A 15241-nucleotide genomic window follows, 5' to 3' on the forward strand; every position below is an offset into this window, starting at 1 on the left:
GTGAATTTTGTTTACCTGAGGAGCTGCTTGGATGTCCAGCTGCTGTACAAAAAAATAAACATAAAAAACATTTCATTTAGAGTTTAATATTATGTAGCCATTGGTGCCTCTGTTGTTGTTGCAGCGCCCCTTTTGGTGGCTGCGGGTATTACAATATTAGCTCCAGCTGTTCAAGGACCGCCAGATTTTAAAACAACACGCTGGCTAATGTTGTGCTCCAGTTGCATTCGGAAATGGGAGATTCTGACTTTTGTGTTTCAAAATGGCCGCTCCTCGCAACAACAGCAGTAAGATGTAGTGGAAGCACATTTATTTTGTGAGACAGAAATGTAAGAATCGATGTCACATCAGTGTTACCTGTACCTCCTGAAACTCTAAACTGAACAAATTAAAAGTTTGCTTATGGAAAGTAAAACTTAATAAAGTCCATACTGCCATAAAGATGCAGTGATACACGCCACTAGCAGGTGGTTTGTTTTGGTTTCCTGACTCAAGAAACATGGCTGACAGATGAAGCACAATGTAGAAATTACCTGCTAAATCGACAGAGGAGAGATCACCTCCGTGACCTGAAAAACAAGAAAATACACTTCTAGATTAAAACACCAAACATACCTTAACATTCATTAAAATGTACAGTGGAATCTGTCTTAGCAAAAGCACATTGCTACCATTTACAGTCCACTTTTGGCTCACGACCGATGAGCACCAATGAAAATCAGTGGCGCCTCCTGGATTGGCTGTTTGTGAACACAAGCTAGCATATCTAGTAGCATTGCATCTAGATATTTCAGCTTCAGAAGCTGAATTTGACTATTTTAGAAACACCCTACAAAAATAAAATCGGCAAACCGGTAAATTTGTAAATAAATTGGAGTTACATTAAACAGAAAACTATGCGTCCACTATAACAACAAATTTCAACTAAATCCTGATCAAACATTTGGCTTAAGCTATGCAGGGCCGGCCCAAAACTCCATGGGGCCCTAAGCGAAATGTGATTTTGGGTCCCTCTAGTTCTGGTAACAATGTGGACTGACTGCAATCAGAAATCCGATCATTAGATCATTCACACACCTGCTATAAACTTATTGCATCTCTGGCAGTGCTGTTTACATTATATACATATATAATGTAGGATGCATTTATTGGCCAACTGATTTATCGACCAGTTGATTTCTGGGCGCCGATTTCCTTAATTTTGGGGAATCGTGATTGGCTAATACATGTGAAGCTGATCTTATCCCCTAATCTTATCTTCATCAGCAAAGGTTTAAAAATCAGCCTCCGTCCTCTTCTGCTCTACAGTGAGAGGTTTGACTGGCAGACCGACCCACCAGCTCAGGTCTGAACGTTTACAGTTAACAATATGTACATAAAATAATGATTTCTTCATACATGATCAAATATATTTTATTGTAAAAACAAACCACTTCATAGTGCAATTGTGTGTTTTTGATATTATAATGACATAGAAATTATTACAAAAAAACTAATTTGCTCCACTGAGGGGGCCCCTTAGTGGCCTTGGGGCCCTAAGTGGCTGCTTAGTTTGCTTATGCCTTGGGCCGGCCCTGAAGCTATGTATCAAACTTCAGTGATGTTGACTGCCAAGCACACCAAAAACCGATGATCACCATCAAACATGAACCGGGACCAACAAACTACATGGTATACCAACAACCTGTGTGAAGTTTATCAACTAAAATCCAATTAATAACGCACCAAATATCTCCAAATAACCAGGAAAATACCAACCAAACACAAGTAAACCATTAATGATGATAACTACTAACTCCAATAACAACATGAAAAAATAACTTTACCACGGCAGCTGTGCGCTGCAATCCAAATTGAGAAAAGAAAAACGTGAACTTATTTACCTGCAGAGCTTCCTGCTGCCCCTACATGAGACCCCATCTCTGGAGAATGACCACTGGAAACTGACAAAATGTCCGTCATTACATAAACAGAAACAAGTGACTTTTTGACATACATAAACATACATCTTTTAAAAATCACAACAACTTTAAGTACTAGAATATTACATTTGAAAAAAGTGTTTTTTTCTTTAGCAGTAAATTTATGGGATTCAAGATAGATGAAATCTATTGTCTAAAAACAATAGCAGTAAGTTGAGATTATATCAGAATCAGAATGTATTATTCACATATAATGTGCACAAACTTGATGCCAGTGTTCATAAGAGCAGATGTTAAAATCAAGATTTCATGCACAAATAGCTCAAATTCAACATGTTCGAAGACATTGGGCCGTTTAAGTTTTCTGGTTTGTCATGCATACAACTTGAAGAAAAGACTTGTTTGTGTTTTAAAGTTGTTTACAAAGGGTAAACTCACCGCTCATATGTTGAATATTTCAGGAAATAGCTTTGAAAAAACCCAAAACAAGTTCTTTACTTGAGATTATGAGTTCAAAGATTTTTACCTTTCAGTTACAATTTTAGTTTCTTAGCAAAGTCCTGTTAAAAAACATTTTTTAGAAATGAAAAAGACTTGCAGTTTTTTAATTAAAATGAACACACTTTAAAACTAAAGCCTTATTCCCAGTGAAAAACATTTCTTTATAAAGAATAAACTGATCATCAGTATAAATCTACGGGCAGCTTGGCTCCACACCCGGAGACGTGATAAATAACTATTTTAGATATCTTTGAGCTCTGGTTTAAAAATCTAAACTACTTGACTGGTCAAAATTAAACTAGATTATTTTAGACTAAACACATTTTGAAGTTTATAAAAAAATGGCTTGTTGTTGAATACTAATGCTTGTCAAAATCTTCTGATTTTTAAAGGAAATTATAAAGTATGTATTTTTTTTCCTTCTGTTTCTCTTCAATGAAGAGATTGATTTGATTTGGCTTTTCACCAAAAATCCCAGTAAAATGTATTAAAAGTTTTTTTTTCCAAAGATGTGAGAAAATGTGAAGAAATTTAAAGTTGTAAAAAGATGAACAAACCTAGATTAAGTAAAACACGGAGGTTTAATCTGTGAAACATATTTCTGAAGAAAATGTAAGATAAATATTTTTGTAATTGATCCCATTTTTCTGTAGGCTGCAATCAGTTTGTAAATTTAAAATATATTTGAAATGATTTAATTCTTATTTATTATTTGGAATATGTAGTTTTCTTTGCATACATTTAACCAGAAATGATCAATGGAGATTTTTTTTTACTTTAAGATTTTACCTGTAATTCTGATCTTTGACAGCAGGTGGCGCTAATGGCTCTAACAAAGTCATCCTGCCACAATCGTGGAATTATTTTCCGGATGTGAATCAGGTTAATCCTGGTCAGAATACCAGCCAGTTAATCTGGATTAAATATGAAACCAAACTGGAAACAAGCAGACTGTTCAGGAGGGAAAACCCGATCGGGTCTGACTCACCTGAACCTCCGGCTGCCGCTGCCGACACGGTGGTCTGCTGAGCTCCTGCAGGAGGAGGAGGAGAGGGGATCAGGTGTTCGGCATGAATAAACCTTCTGTCTCCAGCAGGTGAAAGAAAGTCTGGGGTTATTAAAAACACCGAGGATCCGTGGCATTAAAATCTGAAAAGGAATCCTGCAGGACAACACTGAGTTTAAATGCAAACTCAGTAAAATATCCAGAAAAGGCTTTCAGATTTGCTCGCTTTCTAAGGGGGAAAATGGTTATTAGTTTCTTTATTTAAAAAAAATGAAATTCCAATAAGAAGAATGTAGGTTTATGGCTTAAATTACACTAAAATTGTCTGGTAATGTGAGGAGTAACCTCAAATTTTTATGAAATAATTAGTTTAAAAATAAATTTCAGAGGTTTGACCTTCAATTTAGATTTTTGTTTATGAAGGTTTATATGTAAAGGTCATGATGTTTTATCTGCTCACCATCAATATTATCCTGACTCTTGGAGTCATCATCATCATCTGAAAAGAAGAAAAATCCAACATTTATTTTTCTAATTAAAAAAGGTTTAACATCATTTTTATAGATTCAGACGAGAAACATGCCAGGAACGTCTCTTCTCTCTGTCTGGTCTTTGTAGGATGTTTAATGTTTTAATATTTATTGAGTTATTATTATTTTTTATTCCGTTTGGCTGGAATTCATTTGCATCAAGTTTGTAATTTTCTGACTTTTTTAAAATTTCATTTTGTTCTGTTTAATAGTCTTCATACCAGCAGGGCCGGCTGTAGGAAAATCTGGGCCCCTGGGCAGGAAGCAAAACTTTATTTTACCCCTGCAGACTGCAAATAACTGTTATGTACACATCAACTTGAAGATTTTAAGGCTTTGTTGCCATAAAAATGTAATTTTTCTGAGATGATCTTTGCCCTTTTGTGGAAATTATTCTTGAAAACAGTGCAGAAATGTTTTAAAACATAAAAAAATGATCTGAAATGTTGCAGTAACTTTGCCCAGCTTGTTTGTAGAGATGTAAGCAGTTACTAAAATACACATATTTATGTCCAATAATGTTAGAAAATGGATTCTGATGAGGCTTGTTTGTCAAATTAAAAATACCTTTTGAAAATAACCTTTAAGCTTAGGCTGTTAGTGGGACAAAATATTCTGATCCTAAGTGTCGTGTTTTCATGACCTGCAGGGAGAAAATCGTCATAAATAAAAAAAATAAAGACTTGCAAACAAAGGTTTGTGTAATTAATCTATATGAGGTGTTTCATTAAGTGAATTTAGTTCCTGAAAAAAGAACTTTTTGATAACAAATGTCTGGATTGGGTTTGTAAATAAAACATGCTGTTGTGTCTGTGTTGTTGGGGTTTAAACTACACGGTTTAGTGAAGTGAGGCTGTAATATTATAATATTCAAATGGTTGAATATTGGTTATCTGGAGAAAAAGCCAACAAATGAAACACATGAAAACTGTATCTGCAAGAGCAAACATCTCTAAACAAACCAAACAAACCATAAAAATATTGCTATCCTGACAAATCCTGGCTCAGTTTTCAGCACTTTGACAAAAATATCTTTTTAATACTCGGTCGGTATGATGACAAGTATTTGAAAAGCTGCACAGTAAAGTGGTTTTCTTTCTACTGAACATGTCTGTCTGGTATAATGACACAACTTTTATCTGTTATAGGATGAAGGTTGTAGAGTTAAAGAAAAAACATTGTATCCTTACGGTTCTGATGTAGAAAACAAAGATGCAAAGAAACATCTGTTGATGAAGTTATTAACTTTGCCTCATGAAAAAAAAGTTTTGGTGTTTTAAATTATTTAATCTCCCTTTGAAATATCAAACAGACCAAAAATATTTAGTTTCCCCTCTGGAATGAACTGAAAAAACATTTAAACTGCAACAATACCATTTTTCAAGATGTCTTGATCTTCCTTCTCTAAAAAAATATGTCTATATTCTTCTAAATCAAAATGTTTTTTGATGGATTGATTAAAATAAAAGCACAATAAAGCTGTTGTTAGTTTGGGTTATTATTGGTATCGAAGGTAAAGAGTTAACATGTCATAAATGGATGTTAGTGAAGTTAGAGGTTTGATGTTTGATCAGTTTTTCACACGGTTTAACGCTTTTTCAAGTGTATTTCATTAACACATTATCATGAAGCAAAAGGTTTCAAAAAAAATTATGATCAGTTTAGTTTTGTGGTTATTATTTGTTCATCAGATTAAGATTAATTTGACCTTTTGTTTTTTAGTGAAATTATTTGATTCTTTTTTCTCAGGCACAGCCCTACCCTCCTCCTCCTCAGACACCTCCCCCTCCAGCATCTCTGTGGCCTCCGTTTCCACCTCCTCCACCTCCTTCTCTGGAAGACACAACACAAACTCTCATCTCCACCAGCTGCAGAAGCCAGAATATAAAAAGTAAAACAAAATTAATCTCATATTTTTCATTTTTTTACCCTCCACAGGTGTCGTAGATGCTGTAGTTGCCAGAAGGATGACTATCGACACGATCAGTAGGTTTCTTTTTTTTATAAAACAGATGAGTGGAATATTCATTATTAGGGAATAAAGCAGATTTTAAAAGAATTTTTCTTTTTTTTTTTACAAGAGTAAAAAATAATGAATATAAAGAAAATATTAATAATCTGCTTTAAAATTATGACTAATTTTCCTTTAAAAAATCTATTACTCATTAAACACAATCTGATTAATAGTCTGATTAATTACAAAAAGGAGAAAAAATATTCAAATATTGCTGCCTTTTAACTAGATGCACTATAAATAAGTAATTATATGTATAAAAATAAAAAAATAAATAAAATTGATCACAACTCTAATATAAAAACATTTATTTTGTTGTATAAACAGGATGAATATTACAACAAAAAATACACCAATAACCCAGAATGTCAGACTTATTTTTGTAATCAGTAATATAAAAGCAAATTTCTTATTTAAAAAAAGTGCTAAAGATCAATATTATAAAGACAAATCAGCACAATAAAGATCAGCTCATCCAGTAAATGACAACACAAAACCAGTGGCATAAATGTGAATAAATCTCAGGATAATCAGCGTTACTCACGGTGGCAGCATGCTGCTGTCTGACACTTTTTCTGTTGAACTAAAGAGATGAAGCTGAAGAGCTGCAGCCCCTCCTTCAAACCCTCAAATTTATACACAGACACCGAGGGGAGGGGCTGACCACGCTACCCCTAAAAACTACAAACACTTCTGCAAACACAAACTTCATGCCCCGGAAACGGCTACAGTACAAATCGATCCGTCTCCTTCCTCATTCTGCTGCTTCTACTCTGTTTGTGTCGCTTTTTCATTCATGCTAAATGTTCAGATTTTGTCCAAGCTAAACTGAAGGACTTCCCATCATGCACTGGGGGTAGGGGTAGAGTTCACCTGGGCAAGTGACCTCTAACAATCAGAAGGGGAACTCTCCTTAGACATGCTAATTCTTTGTTTTTGTTAAAAATTAAAATATCCAAGCACACTTAAGGCAAATTAGTCCCACTTAAACAATCTTTAACAATTTACATTGTGAAAACTGTTGGTGTTTATCTACATGAAAAGGGGAGAAAAAAAAAATCAGTTTTATAAAGAGACGGATTTGTTTTCAGTCTTTGAGAGAAACCTAACAGCTGTTAAGGTCATGTGACATTCCTGTCCTGAACCTTTTTCATTTTATTTTTACCAAGAGTCATTTTTCTGAGCCTAGAACGTCTTTTGGACAGAAAGAGGTGGTAATATTTGTTGCTAAAATCCCTTTTGGCAAAAAGTAATTTAGGCCATCAGTTTAGGAAAGTGATGAGATTAGATTCAGAATGCTCCATCAAACTTGTAGCCAGGTTTACTGCCTAAACATTTTCAGTTTTGGCTTTTTTTTTAGTTATAAAATAAAATTTTTGCACCAACTATGTGTCATATCATACAATATGTTTATGCTAGCAAACATATTGGGGTATATTTTACCCACCAAGACAAGAGGCAGCTTAAAGTCATTTTACCATCTGGTCATCATCGTAGGGTAAGTGCTCTAAACAACGCTGCAGCAGTTGCCTACTTTATTAAAGTTATATACTGAATATCATATCAACCTCATTAAATTAAATACATCAAGTTTACTGTCACGTGTATTTTTTCAAGAAGAAATTAAGTTAAATGAACAATAAACTATTCAAAAAGGAAAAGATTACACACGTTAAAGAGCTTGTTGTTTTGTGACTTTTAGATAATATAATCTACCACCAGGAGAGCAGCTGGCATTATTTGGTCTTAATGTAAGTAAATTGAAATTAAAGAAAACTCAAAATTTTTCAATGATCATTTTGAATTGAAATAAATTGTACTTAAGATTTAAGCATTTTAACTTGCATTTATCTTTACAAGTCATGACAATGGTTAAATAAAACATAAGTTTGCAGGCTGCTGTTAATGGATTAATCTTGTTAGAAAAATGTAAGAGCTCAATATCTATAAATTTATGGGAAAAAAGCTATGAAAGGTTCTGACAAAAGTAACTCATGCGTTAGGGACTCAATGGATTCTGTAGAGATAATTAAATAAAAGAATCAACTGTGTGAGGTAAAAAAAACCCAACAAGATTTAAACAACCAGAAGACAGGCTTGATTTTTTCTATCAGGATAATAAAAATGAACAGTAAATAAAGCAGAGAGGAAACACATATAAATAAATTCATACGACAGAATAAAAAACGTAAGCTAAATAAAGTAACAAGGACGGAAAAGGACAAAACTCAGTAACATTTAGTTGTAACAAAATGCCTCCAAGCTAATTTTTCTAATTATTTTTGCAGACAGAACATCAGTATCTTTATGTCACCAGTTTTGAAATTCTCAGGATTGTTCATTATTTTATGAACTCTCAGAGTTTTCTGATCAAATTCAAAATTAAAGATCTAATCAAAAATCATCAGAATATTACTGTTCTGTTATTTTCTTTAGATTAATTATTTTTAAATTTTCCAACATTTTGAAATGTGTAGCTCTCTTTCCCAGATTCAGTGGATATTTACTGTTTATACTGCAATGTCTTTGAGTTTCGGTGTTTATTTGGGCTTTTAATTTGTATTTCCTTCTTTACCACCAAACATGTTTTATCGATGTCCAAATGTTTTGAATGTGTTAAATATGATGAATTTTCAAGATCTTTATTTATTCTGGTGTAAAATAGATTCACGGGTGGAAAAAAATTATTTTTTTCTGAAAACAATCATGAATTTTAATCCAATCTAATAACATTTACAGATATGTTTTGTAGACAGAATGTATAAAATGTATGTAAAATATAAAATATCTTATATAAGAGTTTTGGAGCTTTCCTTTGGTTAAATAAATTTTTTTACTCTGCTTTTGGACCCAAAGTTTATCCACTAAACTCCATCTACTATGCATTTTATGTTCAAGACAAACTCATGTAAACCAAACCAGCTGTTAATATTCAACATTTTGGATCTATCTCCTTTAATAGTCGTGTCACTTTTATTTAGAAAGAAAATCTCTGTGAAGTTAAACCCAAAATGATTCAAACGAATGAGAGAAATAAAGTTTAAATTATTTTTATTCACCTCATAAGTTTGTTCTTATGTGAAACCATGCATCCCTCAAAAGATTTTTAAATAAGGTAAGAGATTTATGTTACATTTTCTTGGTATGCTGAATATTATTCACACCCTCCTCAATAATTAATGGAAAAATCTTCATTGGCATTACTCTCAATGCTTTCTTTTAACTGTTGAGCAGCTTTTACATGTTTCCACTGATTATGAAGAAAAGCTGAGACATAGAAACCAGTAAGAAATATAATAATGGACAAAATTAAAAGTTAAGATACTGAAAACTTTGAGTATCTGGCATATTTCTATACAAACTAAGAAATTATACAGTTGGTTGTTTTATATCCTTTAATGCAGATAAATTAAAACTTCACAGGTTTGTCTTTTTTCAGAATCTAAACTGGACTTTACCAGAACAAATTTTTGGTTATTCATTGCAGGACAAATATCTGGAGATTTGAGAAGTAAAAAAAAAAAAAGAGTTTTAACCTCTTATTTCTCTGGATTTAAGCGGGAAAGTGAAACAAACTGCTTTGACTGATGACAGCTGATCTGTTGGGAGTAATCAGTGTTAAGCATCAGTCAGTGGAGGGCACAGCTAACCTGCAGATCAACATGCAACACAGCACATGCAACTCTGAAAAACAAAGCAAAAATCAGCTGGAGCAAAAAGAAATGTGAATATTTTTGAGTAATATGGAGCAGAGAATAAAAGATTGCAGCCTGTATGTCTGTTTTACCTTTCCGATGCCGGGGCTCTCCTCTCCGGCCTTCGCTCGGCTCAACTTGATCGTGTTTCATTTGTAATTAACTTCTGGGTTGGAACAGATGTGTATTGTTCAGGAGAAAGATAAGGCTGTCTTTCTGATTCCCAGAAACACGAAAGGAAAATACGTAGAAGTCAGAGATCCACGCTGATCTGGGACAAATCAGTTTTACAGACATGAAGACGTTTAGAGACTTTTACTGTAAGTTCAGACATAAAGAAAACAGGGCAGAACTTTTTGTTCTACATGCAAGCATGTAATTTCAGTGAGAGAGATGGAAGTCACCATCCTTACAGTTTGTAATGTGGACACAAAGGTCATTTCTAGAGTTTTATTAAAATGTTTTAGTGTTAAACTGCAAAAAAACCAAAAACTTACCAAGTGTTTTTTGTCTAGTTTCTACTGCAAACATCTTAATAGACTTGAAATAAGTTAAAACTAACTGAAAAGTAACTTGTTTGCAAGATATGAGCTTATTAAGTCAATAATTTCTTAATTTTGATGAAAACGATATTAGTTTCACTGGTAGATTATTGAACTTATAACGACATTTTTCTCATGTTTTCTCATCACTTTTTCAACAAAAATTAAGGAATTATTGATTTAAAACAAGCTCATATCTCTGAAAATTAATTTATAAGTTAGTTTTGTCTTATTTCAAGCATATTAAGATGTTTGCACTAGAAGCTAGACAAAAATGTTTTTGTGTTTTTGCAGTGCATGCACTTGTCTGCTGTCACAATATCAAGAAAAGAAAATATCATTTAGAGAAATACTTTAAATCAAAGCTTCATTGCTGTTCAAATCTGTTTTTTTATAACGCTGCTTTTTGTTCTTTAACCAACCCGGCGGGTTTTAGATGCAACCTCATCTGTGCATCTAAAACACAGCACATACATTTATTAAAAGTATTGACAGAAACCATGTAAACCTTGAAGTTATGGAGAATATTTCAGAAACTTCCAAGAGTTAAATTGTTTGTTTTGAGTCAAGATGACTTTGCGCTCCTTCCTCATCTGAAAAGGATAATATGCTCCAATCATACTCGACACCATCAGCACAATAAAACTGATGTTTTTACACTTAAACATCTTATCAAATCTGATCAAAATACATGCTGCATAAGGAAATTATCCATTTTGGCATCAGGTGGATTTTGTCCTCAGCTGCACATGCAGAGTGTTTGGTTTCATGAAGGAAAATGGGCTGCTTGTTTCCAGCTTTTTGCTTCAGTTTCATGTCAGCGAACCTCCAGGGCTGCAGCTCTTTGTTTCTGCTCAGGCTAAGAGGACATATAGAAAGGAAGCTTTATTAAAGCGACAGAGAGCTGCAGAGAAACGACTGCCAACATTCCAGGGAAATAAATACGTCGCTTTGCAGTGACCTTCGACCTTTTGCTTTGTTCTGAACGTGGAGACAACACAAAAACACATTATTACTTTCAATGGAGTTAGATTACAATGGTAATATGCTTTAATTTTACCAGAAAGCATAAATTATACTGCCTTCATAAGCTTTACTTCCAGAATCTAAAGGAAAATCAGACTTTAAGGAAAGTGATACTAAAATGCCAGATCAATTTACATATTTAAGAGAATGATAAGTTAGATTTTTATGAAGAAATATGAAATAGAATAATGTGAATTCATACAATATTTTTAAGTTGATGTTTTTGTTTAGTTTATTGTAAATCCCTTTTGTTTAAATATATTTTTTGGGACAAAAAGGGCAGATATGAGATTTCTTTTCTGCTGCTGCCTTGTTTTTTTCTATGCTATATAATTGTTTTGTTTTTAAGTAAATGAATAAAATTTCCCAACTAACCTTAAGTCAGATGAAAATATAAAATGAAGTGGAAATTTTGGTAATTTTAAGGACCAAAATGACAATAAATTATTAAAGTAACAAAAAATAAAATCAGGCAGAAGAAAAATGTTTCCAAATCAGTTTCTTTCAATATGAAACTTATGAAACTTAAAAAAAAAAAATGCAGGTGTGTGTCTGTGTCTGGTGTCTTTTTGGTTAAAACAATTTTGTTTTTCATTCAGTGGGCAGAAAACTCCAGAAATATTAGTGAAATAAGAGTAGAAATACTTCATAATAAAAATACTCAAGTAAAAGTAAAACGTACAGTGTAGTAAAAATACTCCTAAAAGTAGATTTTTTTCAAAAAAAAATTATTCTAGTAAATGTAAATAGTTACTAACCAACTCTGATTGTTACTGCACAAAACTCCACTGCTGAAGAAAAAAAGCACAGCGTATCTATCTATCTATCTATCTATCTATCTATCTATCTATCTATCTATCTATCTATCTATCTATCTATCTATCTATCTATCTATCTATCTATCTATCTATCTATCTATCTATCTATCTGATATTCCTAGCAGTGGCCTGTTAATATGGTGCAAAATTAAAATAAAACATTTTGTAAAACTGACATTACAGATCAAACTAAAGCAGAATCTGTTAGTAACAGTAACTGATGTTAGTCGAATTTAACATCATTTGCTTCTCATGATAAACAGGAATATTGAGACTAACTGTCGCTCCTTCGTATGAAAAGAAAACAGATTGATTGATTTCTGGTTTTGACTCCAAAGATTTAATTTAAAAACAATTTATTTACTTTATTTTTTTGTGAAAACAAAGTAAAACCGTTCGGCGTTCTGGAAAACCCGGCGACCTTCTTTGCTGTTATTTTGAAATGAAACTTTCCCGCTGTCTGTGTGAATCAGGGCAGAACATGAGTTTGCATCTATCTGCTGCAACATGTCCTGAAATCAGAACTGGGCTGGAACCGGCCCTGGACTCCGGGACGGGGTCCAGATGAAGAATTAGGGGCACTTTTAAGGCATGGCGGTCTGGTCCAGCTTGGTTCTGAATGACTGGAGCTCACCTGGACGCTGGACTGAAACAAAGAGCAGCGTGACACCTGAGGAACCAGAACTGGAAGTTGGATAAATTTTCTCAACAAGACTTCATGCCTGAGAAACATTGGGTGAAAATACTCAAATAAAGGAGTTTATGTCTCAATAAATAGTTGGGACGACATTTTAATTAGACTGAAAACTAAAATATGCATCTAAGATATCATTTTCGCAGTTGCTATTTACTTAAGTGTCACTTAATTTAATTTATTTGATTAGGATAGTGAACATTAATCAACAATATTACAATTCATGTCAGTATAAAAGTGCAGGAATTAGCATAATTTCATCCCATGACCTAAGAAAAAACAACCTCACTGTACAATGTACAGGACAGAACACATTGTTATATTGAAATAAGTAAAATTAAATTATAAATGAATTATTAATCAACATTTTAATGTGTAACGATAGCACAAAACGTAATGCTTCAGTTAATGCCTGTATGTTCAATGACTTTGCATTTTTGTGTTTTTATGATGTGAAGCACTTTGCTTTGTTGCTGAAATTTCATGCAAATCAACTTTATTGATTGATTAAAAAAACTCAACAACAGAAAACATTTACTCAAGAGATAACTAAAACTGTCCGCTTTAAGCAGCAGAAAAATAACTGGTTTGTTTTCAACCTGCTTGAGGTTCTTTTTAAAAGTCGCTTCGCCTTCTGCCTCTGGTAAATTCTGGTAGTTTATTCTAGACATATCACAGCTGCTGAATATGAACAAAAATGTTCATATTTTTGTGTTTAGCATAAGTTTGCTGTTGTTTAGCTGCAGGAAGCGACCAGAACATGATGCACTTCCACACCTGGTCAGGTCTGCACGTCTCAGGTGAAGGTAAATCCCTTCTCACAGATATCGACCCATCGCCTGCTTCTGTGTGAACAAAGCTTTATTTTACATCCCACCCCAACAGACGGAGACACACATGCATATCATTCAGGGTCCACTAAGTTGCCTCCTGCTGCTGGCCTCAGCCGCGACCCCATTAACCAATCAGGGGACATTTTCAAACAAGCCTCCTTTATCTGGCAGGAAGTGCCCTCCTGCCCCCTTCTTCTGTGGTGTGCGAATCGGTTAACCTCTGCAGACCTAAAGGCCAGTTTTCATTTGTCAGCTGAGAGAAACTTCATGGTCAGGAGTCGTTCTTCCACAACATCAACCTCAACCTGTGGCATCAGGTAACCCGACTCATCCCACTTCAACACACCTGTTGGGGATCAGTGCTTAAAAACTAGCGAAATGCTTTGCAAAAATTAGGATGCAGCAAATGTGGCCATGCTGATTAAAACTATTATGTGAATTTAGAAAAGGAAAAACCATCAACGTCTCTGCAGAACCAAACAGAGAAGCAGCATTCAGCTTCTATGCGCCACAAATCTGGAACAAACTTCCAGAAAATTGTGAAACAGTCGAAACACTGAGTTCCTTTAAATCCACACTGCAAAAACACATAATATTAACAAGTATTTTTGGTCCAGTTTGCAGTGCAAATATCTTACTACACTTGAAATAGGAGAAAACTAACTTACAAATTACTTTTATGTAATATATAGGAGTTTATTTTAAGTTAATAATTCCTTAATTTTGTTGAAAATACTAGTTATATTGACAGATTATATTCTGAAAAACATACAGTGGATATAAAAAGTCTACACACCCCTGTTCAAATGTGATGTAAAAAAAAATGACAGCAAGACAAACATTTTTCTAACTTTTTCCACCTTTAATCTGACCTGTAACCTGTACAATGCAATTGAAAAAACCAGAAATCTTTTAGGGAGGAAAGTATAAAATAAAAAACTTACAATAACCTGGTTGCATAGATATGCACACCCTTAACCTCATACTTTGTTGCAGCACCTTTGGCTTTTATTACAGCACTCAGTCTTTTTGGGTGGGAGTCCATCAGTGTGGCGCATCTTGCTTGATGTGGGAATATTTGCCCACTCTTCTTGCCAAACCACTCCGATAGAAATCCGATAGATCCAATAGGGCATCTCCTGTGCACAGCCCTCTTCAGATCATCACCCCACAGACGTTCATGGGATTCAGGTCTGGACTCTGGCTGGGCCGTTCCCAAGCCTTAATCTTATTCCAGGGAAGCCATTCTTTTGTTGATGTAGATGTGTGCTTTGGGTCATCGTCATGCTGAAACATGAAGTTCCTCTTTCTAACAGGAGGCCGAAGGTTTTGTGCCAACACTGACTGATATTTGGAACTGTTCATAATTGCGTCCACCCTGACTAAGGCCCCCAGTTCCAGCTGAACAAAAACATGGTTTATCTAAAGAATTGGAAATTCTTTTGTAGCCTTCACCTGACTGATATCTTTGAATAATGAGATCCCTCTGATGCTGCGGTAGCTCTTTGTGGACCATGGCTTGTGCTGGACGATGTGGCTACAAAAATGTCAGGACAAGCCCACTAGAACAGCAGAACTTTATCAGAGGCATTTAATTGGTGATAGGTGTGTGCTGACTCCGATTTAACACGAGTTGGAATGTAATTAGTTAAATCTGAAC

The 15241-nt window shown here is 34.2% G+C and overlaps 2 protein-coding genes across 2 annotated transcripts in view; both read right to left on the reverse strand.

The window, feature by feature from the left end:
* The window catches only part of LOC114155803 (collagen alpha-2(I) chain), an 18659-nt gene extending 12092 nt beyond the window's left edge, over positions 1-6567 (reverse strand). The window contains exons 1-7 of the mRNA XM_028035912.1: positions 6518-6567; positions 5889-5953; positions 5721-5792; positions 3412-3456; positions 1884-1943; positions 534-569; positions 16-42 (exon numbers count right to left, since the gene is read on the reverse strand). Coding sequence (XP_027891713.1) covers positions 16-42; positions 534-569; positions 1884-1943; positions 3412-3456; positions 5721-5792; positions 5889-5953; positions 6518-6528 — 316 coding nt within the window. The 5' untranslated portion in view covers positions 6529-6567. The remainder of the gene's footprint in view (positions 1-15; positions 43-533; positions 570-1883; positions 1944-3411; positions 3457-5720; positions 5793-5888; positions 5954-6517) is intronic.
* LOC114155762 (gastrula zinc finger protein XlCGF8.2DB-like) overlaps positions 1-15241 on the reverse strand; it is a 723567-nt gene that overhangs the window by 134765 nt on the left and 573561 nt on the right. The window lies entirely within an intron of this gene.

This window comes from Xiphophorus couchianus, chromosome 13 (assembly GCF_001444195.1).
Source record: "Xiphophorus couchianus chromosome 13, X_couchianus-1.0, whole genome shotgun sequence".
Taxonomy (NCBI): domain Eukaryota; kingdom Metazoa; phylum Chordata; class Actinopteri; order Cyprinodontiformes; family Poeciliidae; genus Xiphophorus; species Xiphophorus couchianus.